This window comes from Crocuta crocuta, unplaced genomic scaffold (genome assembly GCF_008692635.1).
Source record: "Crocuta crocuta isolate KB4526 unplaced genomic scaffold, BGI_CrCroc_1.0 scaffold216, whole genome shotgun sequence".
Taxonomy (NCBI): Eukaryota; Metazoa; Chordata; class Mammalia; order Carnivora; family Hyaenidae; genus Crocuta; species Crocuta crocuta.
This window is the reverse complement of record NW_027531504.1, coordinates 639852-662276: the sequence shown is the minus strand read 5'-3', so window position 1 is coordinate 662276 and position 22425 is coordinate 639852. Positions and strand designations below refer to the sequence as shown.

General features: G+C 38.7%; 1 protein-coding gene across 1 annotated transcript in view; it reads right to left on the bottom strand.

Moving 5' to 3' along the window:
- GNPTAB (N-acetylglucosamine-1-phosphate transferase subunits alpha and beta) overlaps nt 1–22425 on the bottom strand; it is a 91715-nt gene that overhangs the window by 8189 nt on the left and 61101 nt on the right. The window contains exons 12-21 of the mRNA XM_077772153.1: nt 21836–22039; nt 19869–20974; nt 16972–17171; nt 16249–16468; nt 15246–15359; nt 14064–14149; nt 13727–13825; nt 5598–5765; nt 2507–2597; nt 434–505 (exon numbers count right to left, since the gene is read on the bottom strand). Coding sequence (XP_077628279.1) covers nt 434–505; nt 2507–2597; nt 5598–5765; nt 13727–13825; nt 14064–14149; nt 15246–15359; nt 16249–16468; nt 16972–17171; nt 19869–20974; nt 21836–22039 — 2360 coding nt within the window. The remainder of the gene's footprint in view (nt 1–433; nt 506–2506; nt 2598–5597; nt 5766–13726; nt 13826–14063; nt 14150–15245; nt 15360–16248; nt 16469–16971; nt 17172–19868; nt 20975–21835; nt 22040–22425) is intronic.

Below are 22425 nucleotides of genomic sequence, written 5' to 3'. Positions count from 1 at the left end.
AAAAAAAAAAAAAAAAAATGTAAAACCGCAGCAAAAGGCTTTGGAATGCAAAGACTGGGGTCTCTTAGCAATAGCTCCCAAGCTGGCCTAGGCTTCTCATGTGAAAGTTTATTGGCAATGGTTGCTATGGGAACTTAGCAGCTATCTCTTGTCAGTGAGTCTTTTCATTAAAAGAATGATGGGTCCAAGAGCAAATGCTTTCAAAATAAAACCAGTTCAAAGCTGCTCAACACAAGTTTTCCATGTCTTGATTAAACAATTACTGGTCAGTAGTCTATATTCACACCACAAAACAGGTATTGTACTGGATGCTTTTCCTTCTTCAGGCCAAAACGGCTAAGCATCATATCACGAAGACCTCTCTATGATGCCGAGTTTTAAAATGCTCAGGGAATGCTGAGGTAGATGATTTTCAAATGAAGATCTTCTATACCCTGATTCGATCCGGACTAGCTTCTTTTTGTATCCTCCGTCTGGGAAATATCTTCCGCTTAAGTGCAATTAACTAGATAATAAAGACAAAATAAATTTTAAATCTCCCATGTTGACAGACTTTAAACTTTCTGAGAGTCATATGACATTAATCATTTCCAGTCTTCTACATAAAATAACTGAGCAAACAAGTCTCCATCATTCCTCCTCAAAATAAAACCAACTACTACTTTTGTTATAGGGTCAATATGCATAGATATGTGCCCACAAAATATTTAAACCCACAAGAATTAAAATTATTTTGGTCCAAGCTTCACTTTTTAAAAGACTTATAACTACAGATTTTTACATAGTGATGACAAGCATGTTTATTTTCAAGATATCTGTTAAGTCTTTCTAGAAGTCTCTGTGTAGCTTATTAAAACACTGCCTCCTAATTTGAAAATGACTGAATATGTAAGACAGAGGGTTATTTTTAAGGAAAAAAGCCCTGTCTTAAAATCCTATCACTTTTCTCCTATACTTAAACATAGCAATATCATTTGAAAATACAGGTAATACCTAATTTATGAAATGGGTTTTAAGGTAAAAAGTTACTTTGTAAATTATTGGCTTAGAGCTTGGATACTTTTTTCAAATAGAAACAGTTCATCCATGATACATCTGAAATTTTAAAAACCTGACCCCCCATTGTAACAAAGTGTCAGTGAGAAAAACAAATATGTTCTTTATGGTTTCAATCTGGGATCATACTGCCTGCTCCTCCATCTCAAGGTAGAAGCAGGGCTTTCACCAAGCACAGGCCACCATGGTTTGAGTAATGAGCTAGGACTCTGGGGCAGAGGAAGAAGCTACATTGACTGGTTTGTTGGGGAGCATGGAGAGGTTAAGGAATTTGATTCAAGTAGGTTAAGAGCAAGGAGACAGGAGAGAAGATGTATTCTTCCCTTTTCTCCCTCCTCTTGCCTCTCTGGTTCCCTGTTCTCTGCTGGTATAAATGACACAGATGAAAGACTGGCCCTCTTGCTCCTTCCCACTGCTACTAGCTGTTCCTTTGAGCCACAGGGCCTCTCCTTCCCCATCACAGGCTATCTCCTCGGTTCCTCACTGGGCCTCTGTTCTAAGTAGGAACAATTTTTTAAAGATTTTTTTCTGAGATTTTTACCAGCCAGGAATAATGTCAAAAAAATATCAAAAACAAGATTTACTGAGATGCATGTGAAGATTTAATAGCAGTCCTGTTCAACTGCCCAATCTCCATTTCCTCATTTCTTTCCATGTGCAGCAGGAAGCCCATGCACTGTTTATTCTAGAGTTCTCAATACTTCAGCCTCTTCTTTCTCAGTTTAAGTAAACTCAGTGCAAGTTTCCCATAAGTGACAACTAGAAAATCTCCACTCAACAGTCACCTCAAATGGAGGCAGAGGTGAGGTTTGCATGCCTCAGTAAGTCAGGTCAGCCCAGACACCATTCCCTTCCTCCTCCAGTTCTTTCTCTCTGGAACATTTCATGTCTACACCAAATAGGATTCTCTGGTCCCTTTCTTTTTGCCTCACAAACCTCCCTTGTATTCCCAGGACTTCACCTGAAGGAGGCTGTGTGTGTGCTGCCTGCATGGAGAGAACTAGCAATTCAAAGGAAACATAGCTGAGAGAAACAGGAGCACAATGGGCACTGTCCACAGAACAGCAGGAGGCCTGATGATAAGACACTGTGGTTGACGCCCTTTAGAAAGGTTACAAGAAAAAAAATTGGAAACCCATACAAAATCAGTATCAAGTGAGGATTCTAGGTGGTTTTTTGGTTAGAAATACTTAGAGGTTTCAGTTTTAGCTTAATGCCTAAAAGTTAATCTACCGAGTTCCAGGTAAAAAGAATACTGGTAGGGTATCTAGAAGGTAAATGAATAAAAGGCTATTATGTTTGCTGCCTGAATATTTTAAAATATGTCTGACATGTTTTATAGCTAAAAGAAATTAAAATATTCCTGTTGTGAACTAATGTCACTTACAAAAGGAATCAGATAATATTAAAAAATACTGTTTGATCCCCACATAAAATATATAACACTTACCTGTTCAGCAAAAAATGAGAATACAGTAAACAAAATCAATGTTGCTAGTACACAGTGAGTCCAAAACTTCAATTTGTCTCGATATGCTCTCCTGTTCAGAGAGAGAGAGGGAAAGCAAATATGCTCTTAATCTGTGGTTTCTGTGCATAGTTTCACTGTATTTGTTATATGCTACTTTAGCAAAAGTCCTGAAACACAAAATCATTGGAAGCAATTTGAAAATGTTAATACAATGTAGATTTCCAACATAAGCTCAGATTTTTCATTATGTCATAGTAAACACTGTATTTGAATTGTAAAAGTTATCCAGGCAGAGAAAAGGACTTCAAAAGAAAATTACTTCTAGCATCTAAGCAAAGGCACACTTTCATTTACTTTTATTCATTCATTCATATCCATTTCTTCACATATCCAGTCAATACTTCCTATGGATATAGATAGATGAACAAGATGAAATCCATGCTCTAAAGTATGTACAAACCTGGGGAGTCACTGACCTGCAGACAACCAGCCAGCACACAAATTGGACCCAAAAATGTTTTATCAAAAGCAAAGTCTTGGGGAAAACAGCATAGTGATGAAAGCACCTCAGAGATGGTGACATTTCATTTAAGCCTTGAAGCAGAGAGGGAAAGCATTTAGCTGAGGAAGGCAGTGAGCATCAGCAGAGTCAGAGGAGCAAGCAGAGTCCTGCAGAACTGAATGAAGTCGGGCCTAGGGGGCATCAGAGAGAGAGCTAAGGCACGGGAAGGCAGGTGGGCATTAACCGCAGGTGTTCTAGAAATGCAATGGGGTTTGGACATAATACTCCAGTGGGAAAGCGTATGAAATGGCAGGTGTGTGTGTGTGAGAGACAGAGACAGAGACAATCGGGGTAAAAATGGTGGCCATCGAACTGAAGGATGCATGTCAGGTGACCATAGGTGACTAGGCAGGCAATCACATTAGTCCGGGTATGAAAACCTAGTGAAGGACAGGGAGAATGAAAGAAGCAACAGAAGAGACCATCTAAAAGTACAAGCAACTGGACTTGGAGATAGGATACTGGGGATAGAGGCAGTTGTAAAGTACAGTTTCCTCATTTGTAATTTGGGAATGATTTATTATGAAGATTAAGCATACGCTTTTAATATAGGCTTGTAAGATATGTTAATGGTTACCAAATTCAGGCCTCTGCACTGAGTTCAGATTCTCATTTACAGTTTGTCTGGCAGTGGATGTCTCTACTTCAAGTCCTGTATTGATAATGGTACCTCTGTTTCTCCTCCTGAATTTCCTAGGTCTCTTAATAGGATCACAACCAGTACAGTAAGTTCTAATATGTATACAGTGTCATTCAAAATCAATATGTAATTTAAAAAGCCAAGAAACCATAGACGGTAACACAACTAAAAAGTTGTCCCAGCAACCAGAGAACCTTAAATTAGCTGGAGGTTTCCTGAGTCACTCACATCCACTGAGCACCTACCATGTGCTAGAGAGTAACTCAACTCAACTCTCAACTCAACAAGAGTAAGACACCATCTCTGCTCCTGAAGCAGTCTCACAGTCTAGCAGGAGAGACCAGTGCACCAGACAGACTGCTGTACAGTGCAGAAAGGCTTTCTTCCTGTTCCCTGGGTACAGCACCATCAGGAAACGAGAGAAAGGTAATAGGGGACTCAGGAGCACAATGTCATGAAAGGAAAGAGAAAAAGTAAAGTTTCTAGAAGGTAGGGTGGTGTTGGTGCTCAGCAGTGAGAGATGATCCAGAAGTGGAGCAGGATGAAGAAAATGAAGCCCTCAGATCACAGAACTGCAAAGAAGGTCCTAAACCTGATTTACCTCATTTGTATGGCACAGAAATCAAAGTCCTCTCAAACTACTCTTAAACCCACTTCTTTCTCATTTGATTAGGACCTTGAAGATAAATTTAGTCACAAACTGGGGAGTTAACACTTGAAACCGTCCAGAAATCTCTTTCCCCTGAGCTAAAGGAAAGTAAAATGAGAAGCCATTCCTAGAAGACAAGACCCACAATTTAGTAATAACTTCTCACTTGAAAAATAAAAATATAGATACTAGCAATATACATGCTGTCTCACTTTCCCAACTCCAAGACACCAAAGTGTTCTAGTTGCCAAGATTGCTAATTTTCTCTCTACAATCTCTCCCAATTCTGTCTACTGTTTTCTCCTTATTCCCTGAACTGTGTGTCCTTGCTTCACACCTTGACGGTTTCGTAACTACTAAAACGCTTAGTAGTCATATCACTGCCTCCAGTTTCTAGACAACACTGCCTCACTCCAAACAGCTTCCTCACCAGTCTAACCCCTGCTATATAATACAGATAACTGTTAGTTATCTTTCCAAATCATGAAGTCTGATCACTACAAACCTGTAAAAAAAATTTCTCTGGGGAGCCCCAATCTCTAAAGAAAAAAAGCCCAATTCAGATACAGCCCTTCACAATCTCTCCTTTCTCTGCAGAGCACCCTCTCTTACACCTTTGTCCCTTGTACATGCCATTTCTTCTACCAGGAACACGTTTTCCTACCTGTAAAGGTCCTTTTCATAATTTAAAACCAAGTCCAAATGTAACCTTCCCCTTACAGAGTTAGTTGCTCCCTCATCCAAACTCAGTAGCATTGAACCATGCCATAGCACTTGGTATCACAACTGTTTGCCTCCAGCCTGTCTTCCTGAAGGGCCTATGAATACCTCATAGCCTGGTACCATACTCCTTTCATCTGTGTATTCCTAGCACCTGCATAGCGTAAACAGTAAAATAAGGCATGAAGGAAACATTATAAAGTAGATTTGGATTACAGTGGAACATATGGAGGGTTGGCAGTCAGGCTGGATTTACCACTTATCAGCTGCTTCACTTTAAGCAAATCACTCCGTTTCTGTTACTATGTTTTCCTGCCATATAGGTACTCAAGAAACAGGGTAGCTGTTCTTATGACAGAGAATGAGGCTCAGCAGATGTGCTTGGCCAGTAAACTCAATAAAAAACTTTTAAGTATATTTTTACAAAATAATTATAGATCAAATCATACATTAAAGAAATTTCATCTCTCACACACACAAACACACACGTGAACATTACCACTCCTGCAGCTCATGCATGTGGAGGAAACGGTTTCGATACTCTCTTGGCAGCTCAAATTGGGATGGTATGGGGAACATGGATTCATAGAAGTCCCTGAGAACAGCTTTCACTGTCTGGGCATCTTTATGATTGTGGTCAATGTTGTCATTCAGGCAAACAAACTTCCTAGAGATAATAGAGATCCAGGGTTATTGGTTATGGTAAGAATGATCTTGACATAATTAAACAAGAAATGTAGATTGCAAATTTATTTTAAATGAATTCATGTTCCAAGCTGTTACATGTACTGATACGATTCTCTGGGAGAGTAATATTCTATAAAATTTTCCTTGGATATTTCTCACTGTAAAACAAAGGAGAGCTAGAGAGGGTAATCTTAAAAGTGCCTTCTAGCTGTTGGAGTAAATTTATTTAATGATTTCTGTTTAGCATGCCCCCAGTTAAGTGTTTAATATAAATGTAGTTTACTAACTAGAGCATTTAATTGGCAGCTAAGGGAAAAACTGTTAAGCACCTAAAACCAACTTCTCTAAACTGACAGTTATATTAGTAAGAACAGTGATATAGATAATTGAGATAGAAATGGTACCTTATAGCTATAAATTCTTTGAGTTTGATGACTTCTTAATATGTCTTCAATGAAGCTATAAGATCCTACTGTTCTAGCAAAAAGCAGATGACAGATGCTTCCCTACTTGTTTCAAGTTCCCTTCAAGGCAAAGTCAACCAAACTGAGGGCCCACTGAAATAGTTGGCAGGAATAATGCCAGTTTTGAAGTGCTTGTGCATTTTAAAATAATAAATCCAACTATCAATTTATAGGAAAAACAGAGACCTAAGAACACGATAAACAACTGACAAAATCAGAGAAATCCAAAGTAAGGAAATATACAGAATATATTAGTAGATTTCTTCGTATACACACAAAAAATTATATGGCTAAGAGAGGTTAAGGGAAAAACTATAGATTTAAAAGGCGAAAGATTTATACGATCTGACAAGAAACCAGAGTATTGGAAAACCTATAGATTTAAATGCTGTTAATTTAACTGATACCACTTCAAACCAATAAACTGAAAAAAATATAAATGCTTACAAAAGACAACTGGAAAAATGTGTACACTGACCAGATAATTTATCATATTAAGAAATAAATAATGATATGCTGGTTATTTTTAAAGAGTTGTTACAATTTTTAATATAGTTTGTCAAAATGGTTTCTATACAGCACCTAGTGCTCATCCAAACAAGTGCCCTCCTCAGTGTCCATCACCTATTTTCCCCTCTCTCCCACCATCAACCCTGTTTGTTCTCAGTATTTAAGAGTCTCTTATGGTTTGCCTCCCTTGCTCTCTGTATTTTTTTTTCCTCCTTCCCCGCCCCCATGGTCTTCTGTTAAGTTTCTCAAGATCCACGTATGAGTGAAAACACATGGTATCTGTCTTTCTCTGACTGACTTATTTCACTTAGCATAATACCCTCCAGTTCCATCCACATTGCTACACATGGCCAGATTTCATTCTTTCTCATTGCCATGTAGTATTCCATTGTATATATAAACCACATCTTGATCCATTCGTCAGCTGATGGACAATTATGCTCTTTCCATGATTAGGCTACTGTTGAGAGTGCTGCTATGAACACTGAGGTACATGTGCCCCTATGCATCAGCACTTCTGTATCCCTTGGGTAAATTCCTAGCAGTGGTATCGCTGTTGGGTCATAGGGGAGTTCTATTGTTAATTTTTTGAGGAACCTCCACACTGTTTTCCAGAGGGGCTGCACCAGTTTGCATTCCCACCAACAGTGTAGGAGAGTACCCGTTGCTCCACATCCTCACCAGCACCTGTAGTCTCCTGATTTGTTCATTTTAGCCACTCTGACCGGCATGAGGTGGTATTTCAGTGTGGTTTTGATTCGTACTTCCCTGATGATGAGTGATATTGAGCATCGTTTCATGTGTTTCTTGGCCATCCATATGGCCAATATCTTCTTTCGAGAAGTGTCTATTCATGTCTTCTGCCCATGTCTTTACTGGATTATTTGTTTTTCGGGTGTGGAGTTTGGTAAGTTCCTTAAAGATTTTGGGTATTAGCCCTTTGCCCGATGTGTCATTTGCAACTATCTTTCCCCATTCAATCCGTTGCTTTTTGGTTTTGTTGACTGTTTCCTTTGCAGTGCAGAAGCTTTTTATCTTGATGAGGTACCAATAGTTCATTTTTGCTTTTGATTCCCTTGCCTTTGGAGATGTGTTGAGTAAGAAATTGCTGCGGCAGAGGTCAAGAAGGTTGTTTCCTGCTTTCTCCTCTAGGGTTTTAAAGGTTTCCTGTCTCACATTCAGGTCCTTTATTCATTTTGAGTTTATTTTTGTGTATGGTCCAAGAAAGTGGTCTAGTTTCACTCTCCTGCATGTTGCTGTCCAGTTCTCCCAGCACCATCTGTTAAATAGGCTGTCTTTTTTCCACTGGACACTCTTTCCTGTTTTGTCAAAGATGAGTTGGCTGTACATTTGTGGGTCCAGTTCTAGGTTCTCTATTCCACTGGTCTATGTGTCTGTTCTTGTGCCAGTACCATACTGTCTTGATATGATTACCACTTTGTAGTAGAGGCTAAAGCCTGGGATTGTGATACCTCCCATTTTGGTTTTCTTCTTCAATACTGCTTTGGCTATTCAGGGTCCTTTGTGGTCCCATACAAATTTTAGGACTATTTGTTCTAGCTTTGACAAGAATGTTGGTGCAATTCTGATTGGGATTGCACTGAATGTATAGATTGGTTTGGGTAGTATTGACATTTTAACAATATTTATTCTTCCAATCAATGAGCATGGAATGTTTTTCCATTTCTTTGTGTCTTCTTCAATTTCCTTCATAAGTTTTCTATAGTTTTCAGCATATAGATCTTTTACATCTTTGGTTAGGTTTATTCCTAGGTATTTTATGGTTCTTGGTGCGGTTGTGAATGGGATCACGTTCTTGATTTCTCTTTTTGTTGCTTCATTATTGGTGTATAAAAATGCAACTGATTTCTGTACGTTGATTTTGTATCCTGTGACTTTGACTTTGCTGAATTCGTGGATCAGTTCTAGCAGACTTTTGGTGGAGTATGTTGGGTTTTCCATGTAGGGTATCATGGAAAAGGTGAAAGTTTGACTTCATCTTTGCCAATTCTGATGCCTTTTATTTCCTTTTGTTGTCGGATTGCTGACGCTAGGATTTCCAGCACTATGTTAAGCAACAGTAGTGAGAGTGGACATCCCTGTCATGTTCCGGATTTTAGGGGGAAAGCTCTCAGTTTTTCCTCATTGAGGGTGATATTAGCTGTGGACTTTTCATTAATGGCTTTTATGATGTTTAAGTACGTTCCTTCTATCTCAACTCTCTCAAGGATTTTTATTAAGGATGCTGTATTTTGTCAAATGCTTTTTTTCTGCATCTACTGACAGGATTAAATGGTCCTTATCTTTTGTTAATATGATGTATCACATTGACTGATTTGTGAATACTGAACCAGCCCTGCAACCCAGGAATGAATCCCACTTGATCATGGTGAATAGTTCTTTTGATATGCTGTTGAATTCGATTTGCTAGTATCTTGTTTAGGATTTGTGCATCAATATTCGTCAGGGATATTGGCCTGTAGTTCTCTTTTTTTGCTGGGTCTCTGTCTGGTTTGGGAATCAAAGTGATGCTGGCTTCTTAGAATGAGTCCGGAAGTTTTCCTCCCATTTCTATTTTTTGGAACAACCTGAGAAGAGTAGGTATTAGCTCTGCTTTAAATGTCTGGTAGAATTCCCTAGGGAAGCCATCTGGTCCAGAACTCTTATTTGTTGGGAGATTTTTGAGAACTGATTCCATTTCTTCACTAGTTATGGGTCTGCTCATATTTCTATTTCTTCTCATTTGAGTTTTGGTAGTATGTGGGTGTTTAGGAGTTTGTCCATTTCTTCCAGGTTGTCCAGTTTGTTGGCATTTAATTTTTCATAGTATTCCCTGATAATTGCTTGTACTCCTGAAGGACTGGTTGTAATAAATCCATTTTCATTCATGATTTTATCTATTTGGGTCCTCTGTCTTTTTCTTTTGAGAAGCCGGCTAGAGGGTTATCAATTTCTTTTTCTTTTTTTTTTTTTTTCAAAAAACCAACTCTTGGTTTCCTTATTCTGTTCAACTGTTTCTTTTTTAGTTATTATATTGTTTATTTCTGTCCTAATTTTTATTATTTCTCCTCTTCTGCTTAGTTTGGGGTGTCTTTGCAGTTTTGCATCTAGTTCCTTTAAGTGTGCTATTAGATTTTGTATTGGGGATTTCTCTTGTACCTTGAGATAGGCTGGATTACAATGTATTTTCCTCTTAGGACTGCCTTTGCTGCATCCCAAAGGGTTTAGATAGTTGTATTTTCATTTTCATTTGCTTCCATATATTTTAAAATTTCTTCTCTAATTGCCTGCTTGACCCATTCATTCTTTAGCAGGGTGTTCTTTAACCTCCATGTTTTTGGAGGTTTTCAAGACTTTTTTCCTGTGGTTGATTTCAAGTTTCATAGCATTGTGATCTGAAAGTGTGCATGGTATGATGTCAGTTCTTTCATATTTATTGAGGACTGCTTTGTGACCCAGTATGTGATCTATCTTGGAGAATGTACCATGTGCACTCAAGCAGAAAGTGTATTCCACTGCTTTGGGATGTAGAGTTCTAAACATCTTTATCATGTTCAATTGGTCTAATGTGTTGTTTAGGGCCATTGTGTTTTTACTGATTCTCTGTCTAGATGATGTATCCATTGCTGTAAGTGGAGTATTAAAGTGCACCCTAAGATTGCTTAGGTTTGTGTTGTTTTATATATTTGGGTGCTCCCAAATTCAGTGCATAGACCTTTCAACTTGTTAGCTCTTCCTAATGGATAGACCCTGTAATTATTATATAATACCCTTCTTCATCTCTTGTTACCACCTTTACTTGAATGTCTAGTTTGTCTGATTGAAGTATGACTACTCCAGCTGTCTTTTGACTTCCAGTAGCATGATAGATAGTTCTGCCTCCCCTCACCCAATCTGAAAGTGTCCTCAGATCTAAAATGAGTCTCTTGTAGGGGCGCCTGTGTGGCTTAGTCGGTTAAGCGTCCGACTTTCGCTTGGGTCATGATCTCGCGGTTCGTGGGTTCGAGCCCCGCGTCGGGCTCTGTGCTGGCTGCCGGCTCAGAGCCTGGAGCCTGTTTCAGAGTCTGTATCTCCCTCTCTCTCTGACCCTCCCCTGCTCATGCTGTCTCTCTCTCCTAGAAATAAACAAAAATATTTTTTAAAAAAATAATAAAAATAAATAAATAAATAAATAAAATGAGTCTCTTGTAGACAGAAAATAGATCTCAAATTCTCCTATCGTGCTCCTGGATCAATGTATCTCTCTTAAGAGTTGTTTTAATTTAGAGAAATTTATATATCTGGAGATAAAATGATACAGTCTCTGAGATTTACATGAAAATAATCAGGAAATGATAGTAAAGGAATGATGTGTTTAGATGAAAGAACAACAACCATATTGTTCTTCTTACTGAAGATGAGTGATGGGTGACAGTTCATTATCCTATATACTCTCTAAACTTGAGGACTGCTTTAAACTAAAGAGATATGTTAATAACAATGCATAAGCCTTGATTATATCCTGCATTTAAAAAAATAGCTATAAAGGGCATTTGGAGGCAACTAGGCAATGTGAATACAGATTATCTATTAGGTGGTATTAGTCAATGTTAAGGTTCTCGGATACATGTTAATGGTCTTTGGTATAAAGGAGAATGGCTTTGGGGTTCTTGGGTGGCTCAGTCAGTTAAGTATCTGACTCTTGATTTCAATTCAGGTCATGAACTCACAGTTTTTGAGTTTGAGCCCTGCATCGGGCTCTGCTCTAACAGTGCGCAATCTGCCTAGGATTCTCTGTCCCTCCCCTATGCGTGCACATGCTCTCTCTCAAAAATATTTAAAAACTAAAAATAAAGGAGAATGGTTTGGTTTTAGAAGATATGTACTAGAATAATGAGGAGTAAAGTTTGAGTGTCTGAAACTAATTTTCAAATGGTTAAAAAAACACCCAGTAACACAAAATCTTTGTGTGTGGGGTGTGTGTGTGTCTGTGTAGATAAAAAGAGGTCAAGTAAATATGACAAAATGCTGACAATTTTAAAATCTGGGTCAAGTATTTATGAGATTCATTGCACTTTTTAAAAAATTTTTTCTGTATCTTCAAAATTTTTCATAAGTTGGAAAAATTTAAGAAGAAAGCATGTGCATGAGACAAAGGGTGTGTGTGGGTACAGAGTTAGCTAAAGCAGACCCTGCTGGGTGCCCAGCAAACACCACCCCCTTTCTTCCAAAGAGAATTTGCATTTTGCTCAGTATTTCTCTCCCCATGAGCTGACTCAAAGGGAGGCAAGCCCACTTCATCCCAGAGGCGTCTCCTGACTCTACATGAATCCCTCTTCACAGTGACTGGAGTAAAAGTGGGGGGACACCACACAGAACAAAAGGGCAGTCCCTTTCTGCCTCAGAGCATGGCTCCATCTGCAGGGACATCTAGCACTGCTGTGACTACTTTATTTCCGGCCTGGAGATGAAGCCAACACAACCAGGAGGGCAGCAGAGATGAGGAGGCTGGAGGGAAAAGCCTGGACCCGGCCTAGCCCAGACTCCTTGTTTAATGGTGCAAGTCTGTCCTTAAAGTTTCAGTCAGAATACTGGTTTTCCAATCCTAACTTAAAAATGAGCACCCATAAAAATAAAACAAAGCAAATAAAGAGTTAAAAATGCTAAGAGCTGTTCAAGGTCAGAGGAGGTAACTGGGCCAGTGAGACACTAAACCTGGACTGCCATGTGTGTTTCTAGTTAAAACCCAGACTCTTTAAGTACCATGCAGGTCTACGAATTCACTCACCCAAAAACTTTCAAACTGCTACAAAGACATAAAAGTATAAGGTACAACTGAAAACTACAAATTCTCACATGGTATTGCCACAGATGACAAAATGGGAGCGCACACCAACAAAATGGGGGAAGCAAAAAGCAAGTATTGAAACTGGTTTTTAAAGTTAGTTTTTAAAATTAGGGCAGGGCATTCCAGTCAGAGGGAACAGCAAGTACAGAGAGGTGCAAGCTGGGTGATTATTAACTATCATGGCTTACTGTTTGCTTGGCTTGTGGGAAATACTTGTTATGATGTAGGAAGTATAAAGTATTGTACCAAATTACTGAATATACTAAATAAGCATTAAAGATGTTTCCATTTTTCTTAAAACTCCCTTTTCTGCCCCCACTCCCAACCAAGAATGAGATTTTTAGAAAAAAACAGCATGGCTTTAAAATGTCTAGAAATTTTATATCTCTGATCATTTATAAATAAAATCATAATATAAAGAAACTAAAGAATTTTATAAAAGCATTTTAAAAGACTCAGGTGAAGAATACTCAATTTTATATGCCAAGGTCTTTTTTTTCCAGGAAGCTGATGAAATACTTCCCACTAAAGTTCAAAACTCAAAAATCCAGGTTTTAAGCAATTTTCATCAAACTATCCAAGGCAAATGTTAGGGTACCCGGGCTGGAAATTTTCAAGGCTAATATAAACCTGAACATTTATTCATCCCCAAGGAATGACTGAAGTTCATTGGATTAATTTTCACATTTATGAGAACATTTCTTTTTCCTTGAGACTAATCTGAACTTTAGTTTGAATTAAAAAGTCTAACTACCAAAACAACTTTTCTGGAAGCACCTTTTTAGAAATGCTATGAGAGCTCCAGCTGTCTGGCCTCACTCCCCATGACAGAGTCCACTGCTTGGACTCATTGAATAGCTCGTGTCACCAAACTCTTACAAGTCCGTGCTAGTCGCTGTGCATGAGGGAACCCTATCTCAACTCGGAACTGCTTTCTCTAGCTCAAACTCTACCTCACCATTAGACCTTACCATCTGCTTCAAACAGAAAATAAGCCACTTCCTTCTCTTGAGTCCTACTGCCTTTTTTTTTTCATGTTTGTTTGCATAATTAAAGGTAATTTTTTTAAGTTATGGGAATTCTCTATTTTCTAATTCTGCTGTGAACTTAAAATACTCAAAAAAGTAAAGTTTATGGTACCTGGGGTTTTTTCTTATATCATCCAACTGGCCAACCACATGAGAAACATTGGTACGAATCATTTTAAAAGCAATTTCTTCTTCTCCCATGATTTCAAACCTAATTATCAAAACATATTTAAAGAATTTAAATATTTATGTGGGAATAAAAATGAAATTTCAATAAGAAAAGTGTTTTATAAAACTTTAACAGTCAACATCTTGAGAATGACTTAATCTTTTGGTATTACTAAAGAAAACAATCTGACATAAATTTTAAAAGGGTTCAGAGATAAAATTATGAAAATACCAGACTCCAACAATTATTCTTAAACAGAGAAATTATACATACTACTTACCTATATTTATTTTTGTCCTTATATGCTTTGTGGATTTTATCAGTTACTGGTTTACAGTTGGTTACTAGACTCTTAGTGACTGGTGGCTATGAGAAAATAGACATTGCATCAGGCAAGCGAAGTACTAGCCTCAGTGCAAAATTTAGGGGGTGGGGGGCACCAATGACTCAGTAATAAAGACAAATATTTTAATAAAATATTTGAAAAAATCTAATTGGCCTGCAGGCTAACTACCTGTTTTTGTAAATTTTTATTTTAATCACACAGTACTATATACTGTCTGTTAAAATAGTCTCATAAGTTATTGTTACCATTTTTTTCAGAAAGAAAAATTTCTAACTAATGAACTGATCTACATGATACTCATAAGCTAACCTGTCATTCTTAAAGTCTAGTTAGGAAGTACTTTCACAATCAGTTAATTACAGTAATGAAGCCAACATCTTGCTAAGAGTTCACTTTAGTAATGTTAACTAATGTTGCCAGTATAACCAGTACTCATGCTCCAAGCAGTTTATCTGCATAAACCTCAAGACTAACTTCTAATAGTTAGCAAACAAACTTTACTTAATTCTTAACATATGAAGGATATTTACTGATTCTAAATCTCATGCCAGAAGGCGAGCAAATACTAAAATGCTCTGTTAATGAAGAAAAATGTATGCATTTCAAAAGGGAACTAAAATTTCTCCATAATCTTTCATTGTGCCTATAACAGGGCAAGAAGAATAACTGCTTTCTATGTGTTAAATCATGTTCCTTAGAAAAGAACACACTTCTGCAAATTCTATGTAAGTGCAGGGGTTTGGTTAACTGTAAAGTCTTACTAAGAATCCAAAGTTTATAAGCTTTAGAAAGAAAACTGGAGGAGGAGAGACAGTGAAGGACAGATAAGAAAGTAGAGGTGGGGGGAAGAAGTCCTGAATGAGTGTGAACACCAGCAAAACTCTCTGAAGTATTCTCATTGGCTATCTTCTGCTATCTTTAGTGAACAGATGTCTGGTTACAGAATATTAGCAACCAATCTCAATGTTAGTTTAAAATCCACTAGGTAGGAGAAGCAAGATATAAATGATTCTGGATTGTCTGAACTTCCATTTTCTGCCAAAGATAAATATAGAGCCTGCTTCTACTGTTTGAAGTATATTTTCTGTTTTACATAAAGGAACTCATGCTACTTACCAGATTCGGATCATAGTAGGCTTCCTGAGTTGGTGGAACACTGCTGAGCTGAGTGATATTAGCAGGAAGCATTTTTGAGCAATTTATTAGCATGTGTTCCAGACCAGTTAAATCCTAACAAAGCAAAATAAAAGGATAAACCTAGGTATAATACAAGTAATAATTGTGGTTTTAAAAAATAAAAATTATGTAAACATCTCTAAAACTTCTTTAAATGCTATCTTCCGGGCACCTGGGTGGCTCAGTTGGTTAAGTGGCTGACTTCAAGGCTCAGGTCATGATCTAGCAGTTTGTGGGCTCTGGGCTGAGAGCTCGGAGCCTGGAGCCTGCTTTGGATTCTGTGTCTCCCTTTCTCTGTCCCTCCCCCGCTCATGTCTCTCTCTCTCTCTCTCTCTCTCTCTCTCAAAAATAAACTTTAAAAAAGTTTTTTAATTAAACTGCTATCTTCAAAGAGTTTGACTATATGATTCTTGAAATAAAAACACCTTAAAAAGAACAGAATGAGATAATACAAACACAGGTATTTCATCTTCATCCAGATGTAGAACATCTTGGACTAGGAGGCTCTATTTTATACAGGATGGTCAGTGGAATCCCGAGATGGGATGTCCTGTGGTTAGGTGTCATTTTGGCACTCTCCATTAGCGAGTCTCTCACTCCTGGGACTAGAGGATGTGGTGAGAGTGGGGACTGTGCAACAACCTAGGCCTGAATGAGACAGAACTCCAGTTGGCCACACCTGAAGCTCCTGAGTGAACTTGTCACAATAGTCTTATATGCAGGGACAGTCTGGCTCTTCTCCAGATAATACGATAGCAATGCCTACATAAAGCCTAAAAACAATCTCATAAAACATGAACCTCAAATTTGGTTTTAATTTTGGCACTAAAAACGGACTAGTTGTGAATACCTTCATTGAATAATTAAAAGAATTACCTTTACCTGCATTATACTGAAATATGTAAGAGAAAAAGGGAAAGTTTAGGGGGAAAAAATACAACACCTGCAAACTTAAAGGCAGGTCATGAATTCTGGTAGCCAGTGTTCGGATTTCTCTGTCAGATAAGATACCAGATTGGTCTGTATCAACTTCATCAAAAACTTGAGATATATTCAGTGGCTGAACTGCACTCATGAGGTAATAAAAATACGAAAAGGCAAACTGCATATCCTCAGAATGGCGCACTTTATGAAATGACGTCTTGTCAAATTCCTCGGGAAACCTGTACAAACATAACATAGAGTGAGCTCTGGGCATTTAAAACATATATAGACATTAATCTACATTAAAATATATTCTAGGAACTTAACTGAGGAACAAGGGGGTGAAGAAGGGGGGAAATGGTAGGGGAAAGGGAGAGAGGCAAACCATGAGAGACTCTTGAATGCTGACAAAAACTGAGGACTGATGGATGTGGGGGGGAGGAGGGATGGCATGGAGGAGGGCACTTGTGGGGATGAGCACTGAGTGTTATGTGGAAACTAATTTGACAATAAACTATTTGTAAAAAAAAAAAAAAAAACATTAAAAATTGATTCAACCAAAAAAATATATATATATTCTAACATTTGTGGAGTTAGAATCTTTCTTTCTCACTTATTTAGATGAACCTTCAAGACATCAGTCATCAAATATTAGAGCCATACATGTAGCACAGCAAAAGTATCCATGTTAAGCAGACTTAGCTCTGAGCATGTGGAAGCAGCTCAAACAGTCAAGACTTACATATCCTGGAGTTCTTGCATAACAATTCGGTCAATCATGTGAGGCATGTGCGCAGGGACTTTCCGAGATGTGAATCCAAACTTGCTGTTAAGAATTTTATTTACATATCGGAGGGAATCTGCAAATGTGTCTTTCAGTTTCCTCCCAGTGTATCTGCTATCAGTGTAGTATGCCAACTGTGTCTTCAATGACTCTTCTTCCTGAAAAGAGAATTCCATGTAACACAGCATTGTGTTTAGTGCACAAGTGTGTACTCTGTTGACAGATAAAGGTACTATTTTATGTAACTAGCCACTAACTATGGCAAATGAAATGAGTGCTAACAGGTCACTTTAAGGATCCTAAGTGTGGGGCGCCTGGGTGGCTCAGTTGGTTAAGTGTCTGGCTTTGGCTCAGGTCATGATCTCGCAGTTTGTGGGTCTGAGCCCCGCATCAGGCTCTGTGCTGACAGCTAACTCAGAGCCTGGGGCCTGTTTCGGATTCTGTGCCTCCCTCTTTCTCTGACCCTCCCCTGCTTGCTCGCTGGCTCTCTCTCTCTCTCAGAAATAAACAAAAACACTAAAAAAAAAATCCTAAGTGCAGGACTAAACTGGATTTCAGTGAATGTATCACCACTATTGGCTGGTGAACAACCGTTGTATGATGGAATTCTATTTATAGGGTATTCTTCAAGGACTAGTCACTGAGCATGAAATTTCATAGCCAATTCAATGCAGTATTTAGAAAATTTATTTAAAAACACATTTGATAGCACTTTCTTTAAAAAAAAAAAAAAGGCTTATTTATTTTGGGTGAGAAAGAGAGCACAAGTGGGGGAGGGGGAGGCAGGGAGGGAGAGAGAAAATCCCAAGCAGGCTCCACACTGTCAGCACGGAGCCCAATGTGGGGCTCAAACTCAAGAACTATGAGATCATGACCTGAGCTGAGGTCAAGAGCTGGACACTGCCTAACCAACTGAGCCACCCAGGTGCCACTGATAACTTGATCAATATCAAGTTGTTTCTAGTGATGACATCAAAGCAGTAAGCACTTGATTTCTGAACACAAGGACTAAAAAACTGTTTCACCATATAATAGTGTTAATATTATAACTAAAGAGCCCTGTCAAAAACCAGTAAGAATCAGAACTGAGTGAATGAGTAAAGAATATTTGCAAAATATATGAACACACTTTACAAATAGAAAATATTTTTGCTTCTCAAACTGGTCAAAACAAACCATAGATGGACATTAACTGTTGTTGGTTAGCCTGTGGAGAAACAAGCACTCTTGTATTATATACTGTGGAAGTATAAAGTGGTACAGCGTTTCAGAAGGACACAGTTAAATTTAACTGTAACCTAGCAATTCTACCGACAGAAGTAAAAACTTCCTCAAGAGTAAGATATATGTACAAGAATATGTATTGCAACACTGTTTTTTAACTGCAGAACAAACACAGCTGCTAAATAACACAATGACACTGGCATGGGTTTGCTCAGTACTAAATCAACAGACATTGGTAAAGCAATATAAATAGTGTCATTTCACCATTGCAAAACAGGTATTATAAAGTTTGTGTGTTTGCACATCTATATAAAAACACTGGAAGAGTACCCACAAAACTCTTCATAGAGATGATTTCAAATAGGGGGATTAAGGAAGGAGCGATGCAGATCATTCCCTTTTTCATTGTATATTTTTTGGGATTGCTTGCAATTTTTACCACTAGACTACAGTACTTTTGTAACTTAAAATAAAGGGGTGCCTGGGTGGCTCGGTCACTTAAGCTTCCAACTTGGTTTTGGCTCAGGTCATGATCTCATGGTTCATGGATTCAGGCCCCCACATCAGGCTCTGCACGGACGGTGTGGAGCCTGCTCAGGATTCTCTCCCTCTCTCTGCACCTCCTCTGCTTGCTCACCCTCTCAAAATAAATAAACATTTAAAATATAAAGAAAAGGGCTTGGAAAAGTGAGGAAATCATCACAGACAAGAACTCTGCAGTCCCTCACTCAACGATTAGTAAAGGACTACTATGTGAGGAACAAATACTTTCCAAAGACAATGAAATTAATAAGTTCCCTTCTTCATCCTCTTTTTCTCCCAGCCGGACATCCACTCATGACTGTGCTCTGCTCATAATCCAGCCTAGACAACAGTGTTTTTCTTGGTGTGTCAGCTCCTACACACCCTTCAAAGGTCAGCTTACAGAGCACTTCCTCACGATGCCTTCCCCAATACCTCTCAGTAGAGTTAAGGAATTTTTCCCTTTGGACTCCTTGCCCATACCTCAAGAGACCCTTATCACCTTGCTACAATTATACACAAATCTGTCCTCCCAGCTTGCCCCTTGAGTCTCCACGAGCTTGTTCTAATAGTCTTGCATTCCCCAGCAGTGACCACAGTGCCAGCACTTGGCAGATGTACAAATGACACCATGACACCATGGAAGCCGTTGTATAGGAGAGTGAGCACTCAAACTTCGAGGCTTGGCTCACACTGGAAGCTAATGAATTTATCTGCGCCTTGGGGTATTTTCCATCAGTAAAATTGGAGAAATATCAGATCTGACTCATACAACATACACAAAAGCATTTTTTGAAATCATAACCTACCAAGTGAAGATAAGATACCATCCCTTCCCCACTACTTACACAGGGCCTGCCCCTGGCTAACTGCCTGACTCATTCACTCAGTTTCCTAAACCATAGCATGGGGATCATGACAGTAGACAACCTTTTAAGGTATTTTTATGTTAAGGGTATTGGGACAATTATATTAAACCATGTAAGAAAAAGCATTTAGTTCAATGGTTGGCACAGGAAGTCTTGAATAAATGGCATCTATTATAGTTATTACTTACAAGGTTATTTTTTTTCCTGCGCATAGGAAGGAATAGGCTGGATGTAACTTACATCAAGAAGATCTTGGAAATACTTTTTTTTCTCCCACGGCAAAAAGCCCAGGTAACCGTCTGTGTGATGCTGCAGTTTTCTTCCAGGTAATACTTCATTAACATCTACGTAATTGTTCACATTTTCCTCCATTCTGTGTTTCTCTCCTTCTTTCCCTGTGATATTCTTTTCTTTTGTCATCTGGTCTTCCGGTGGAACAGTTCGAGGTGAGAGCTTTTCTTTTGATACACTTCCGCCTGTTATATCTTGGGTCAGAATTTCAGATCTAAATTTGCCTTCCATTTCTAAGTCCAGGGGTGGATTCTGACTCTGGTAGTGGCCATTCACTTTTATTGTTGCTGCTGGAAATGTTGAATTCTGTAATCTTTCAGATGTGCCCAAACTATATGGCAAGATGCTTTTGTGAACCTGTTTTTCCAGCGGGGCCTCTACACTGTCATTTCTTTCATCTGTTATTATATCTTCATTTATTTTTATTTCAGCATCTGGGAAGTTCTTCAGAAAAGATCTCAGCAAAGCTGACTTGGACAGGTTGTACCCTTTCACAGTGATGTCTCCACGTTCTAACTGCAAATCCAAGTTACTGAGACTCAACTGGGCCTCTTTTGGAAGGAGTGAAATATTCACTCGGGGAATTTTCATCTCCACTTGGAATCCGCCTGTTGTGTTGCCATCATGTCTCTTGAACTTTGGAAAGCGTTTTTCTTCAGGAATATCCTCAAACAGGATTTCTGCCTCTGGTAGAAGTGTTGTGGAGCTAACCAAATTTTGGTAAGATTTCTGGGTTGTAGAATTCACTTTGGGTTCCTCTCTTGTGTCAACCTCTACTATTATCTGGATTTTGAACTCTTCATCATTTGTATTTTGAAATGTGAGATTAAAATGTATTGTGGTCGCATTCATTCCACTGTGCATTATGAGGTGGATGGTTTTCCACTTATTGGCAATAGAAGCATGTCGAATTATTGGGTTGTCGCTATAGGCGCCTTCAATCCCTCTTTTGGCTATTTCTGCAAAGCTGAAATAAGGCAGGCATTCACCTTTTGGAATAACATAGTGAGTCTGGTTTGGGAGAAGTGTTACTTTATACAATTCATGAAAATGATCTAGAGGAAAAAACACAAACATGACTTTAAAAACAAGGCATTTTCCCCTTCTTTTCCTTTAATTCTGAGGGTTTGAGTTTTCACTTTCTAAGAATGACTTTAAATTGACTTCAAAATAGTCAAACATTCTAACACAAGAGATACTGTTATAGGGCTCATTTTACTATCTGAAGCAATTAACTATTATCAACACAAAATGCAGAGTCTAACTTACTACAGAGATACGGCAAATTTCAGTGATCAACTTTCATCTTTGTGTCCATTTGGAAAAGTATGACATTCTGCCCAAACAACCTCCACTGATAAGCTATCAACAAGATCCAGGGGCACGTGGGTGGCTCAGTTGGTTGAGCATCCAACTCTTGATTTCACCTCAAGTTGTGATCCCAGGGTAGTGGGACCAAGCCCTACATCAGGCTTTGTGCTGAAGGTGGAGCCTTCTTGGGATTCCCTCTCTCTTTCTGCCTGCTTGTTCTCTCCCTCTATCTCTCTCTCTCAAAATAAACAAACACTTTAAAAAAAAAAATCCAGTATTTAAGTCTTTCTTATTTAGTATATTATTGGTTTCTTTTTATTGTTTCTAAATTAAACCTTTACCATATATTTTCAACAAAGGTATACCTGCTTAGTACAAAATCAGCCAGACTGGAGCAATAACAGGGAAAGATGCAGCTCTAGTATCTACTGTTTTTTAAAGATCTGTGTCCTCTTACTTTTCACTTACTGGTAGTTTGAATGCAAGGATGCGCCGGTGAGGAATACATAGAGAGTAATTAGTTTAAATAACAACAATACAAACTCCCCTCTACTTATCAAGGATTTTGATCCCCTTATTTTAAGTGTGTTTTTATGGCAATATACCTTGCCCACAGTCGCCAGCATCAAACCCACAGGATAAGACATTGCAAGCCTGGTCACAGAACTTATCAGCAAGCCAGGAATTAGCACATCCTTGATTACAGTAAGAGACACTGTTTAGTCCTCCGCCAAACTGCCAGGGCTGTCCAATTCCAATACTCCCAGTACCCCCGCCTCCTGCGACGTAGCGACTCCCACCACTGTTACCTGCAGAGAGAGGAGGAAAACAGAATCCTGTTGTGCTAATCATCTTGAAAAAAGGGCAGTTCCTCCTTTCTCAATAGTGCTATCGAGATTAATGCCTATATTTTAGTCAGAAAAGGTTCACCCCATTCTTTACAAGATTTCATGTACCTTAAGAAGAAAACAAACTGAAAGGGGGACATCACTTGACAGGGGAATGGGCATGGGATGACCAGGCCTTGGCACTTACTAGCTGTGCAACCCTGAAGTACAAACTTGCCCCAGGGGGCATGTGGAGGTGCAGGGAAATAGAAAGAGGTTATTCTGAAGACTGTCAGAACTGCCAAAGCATGTCCAAATGTGGGTGCCAACCTCACCATCAAATGTTAATGTTCCATTAGGGGCTGAGT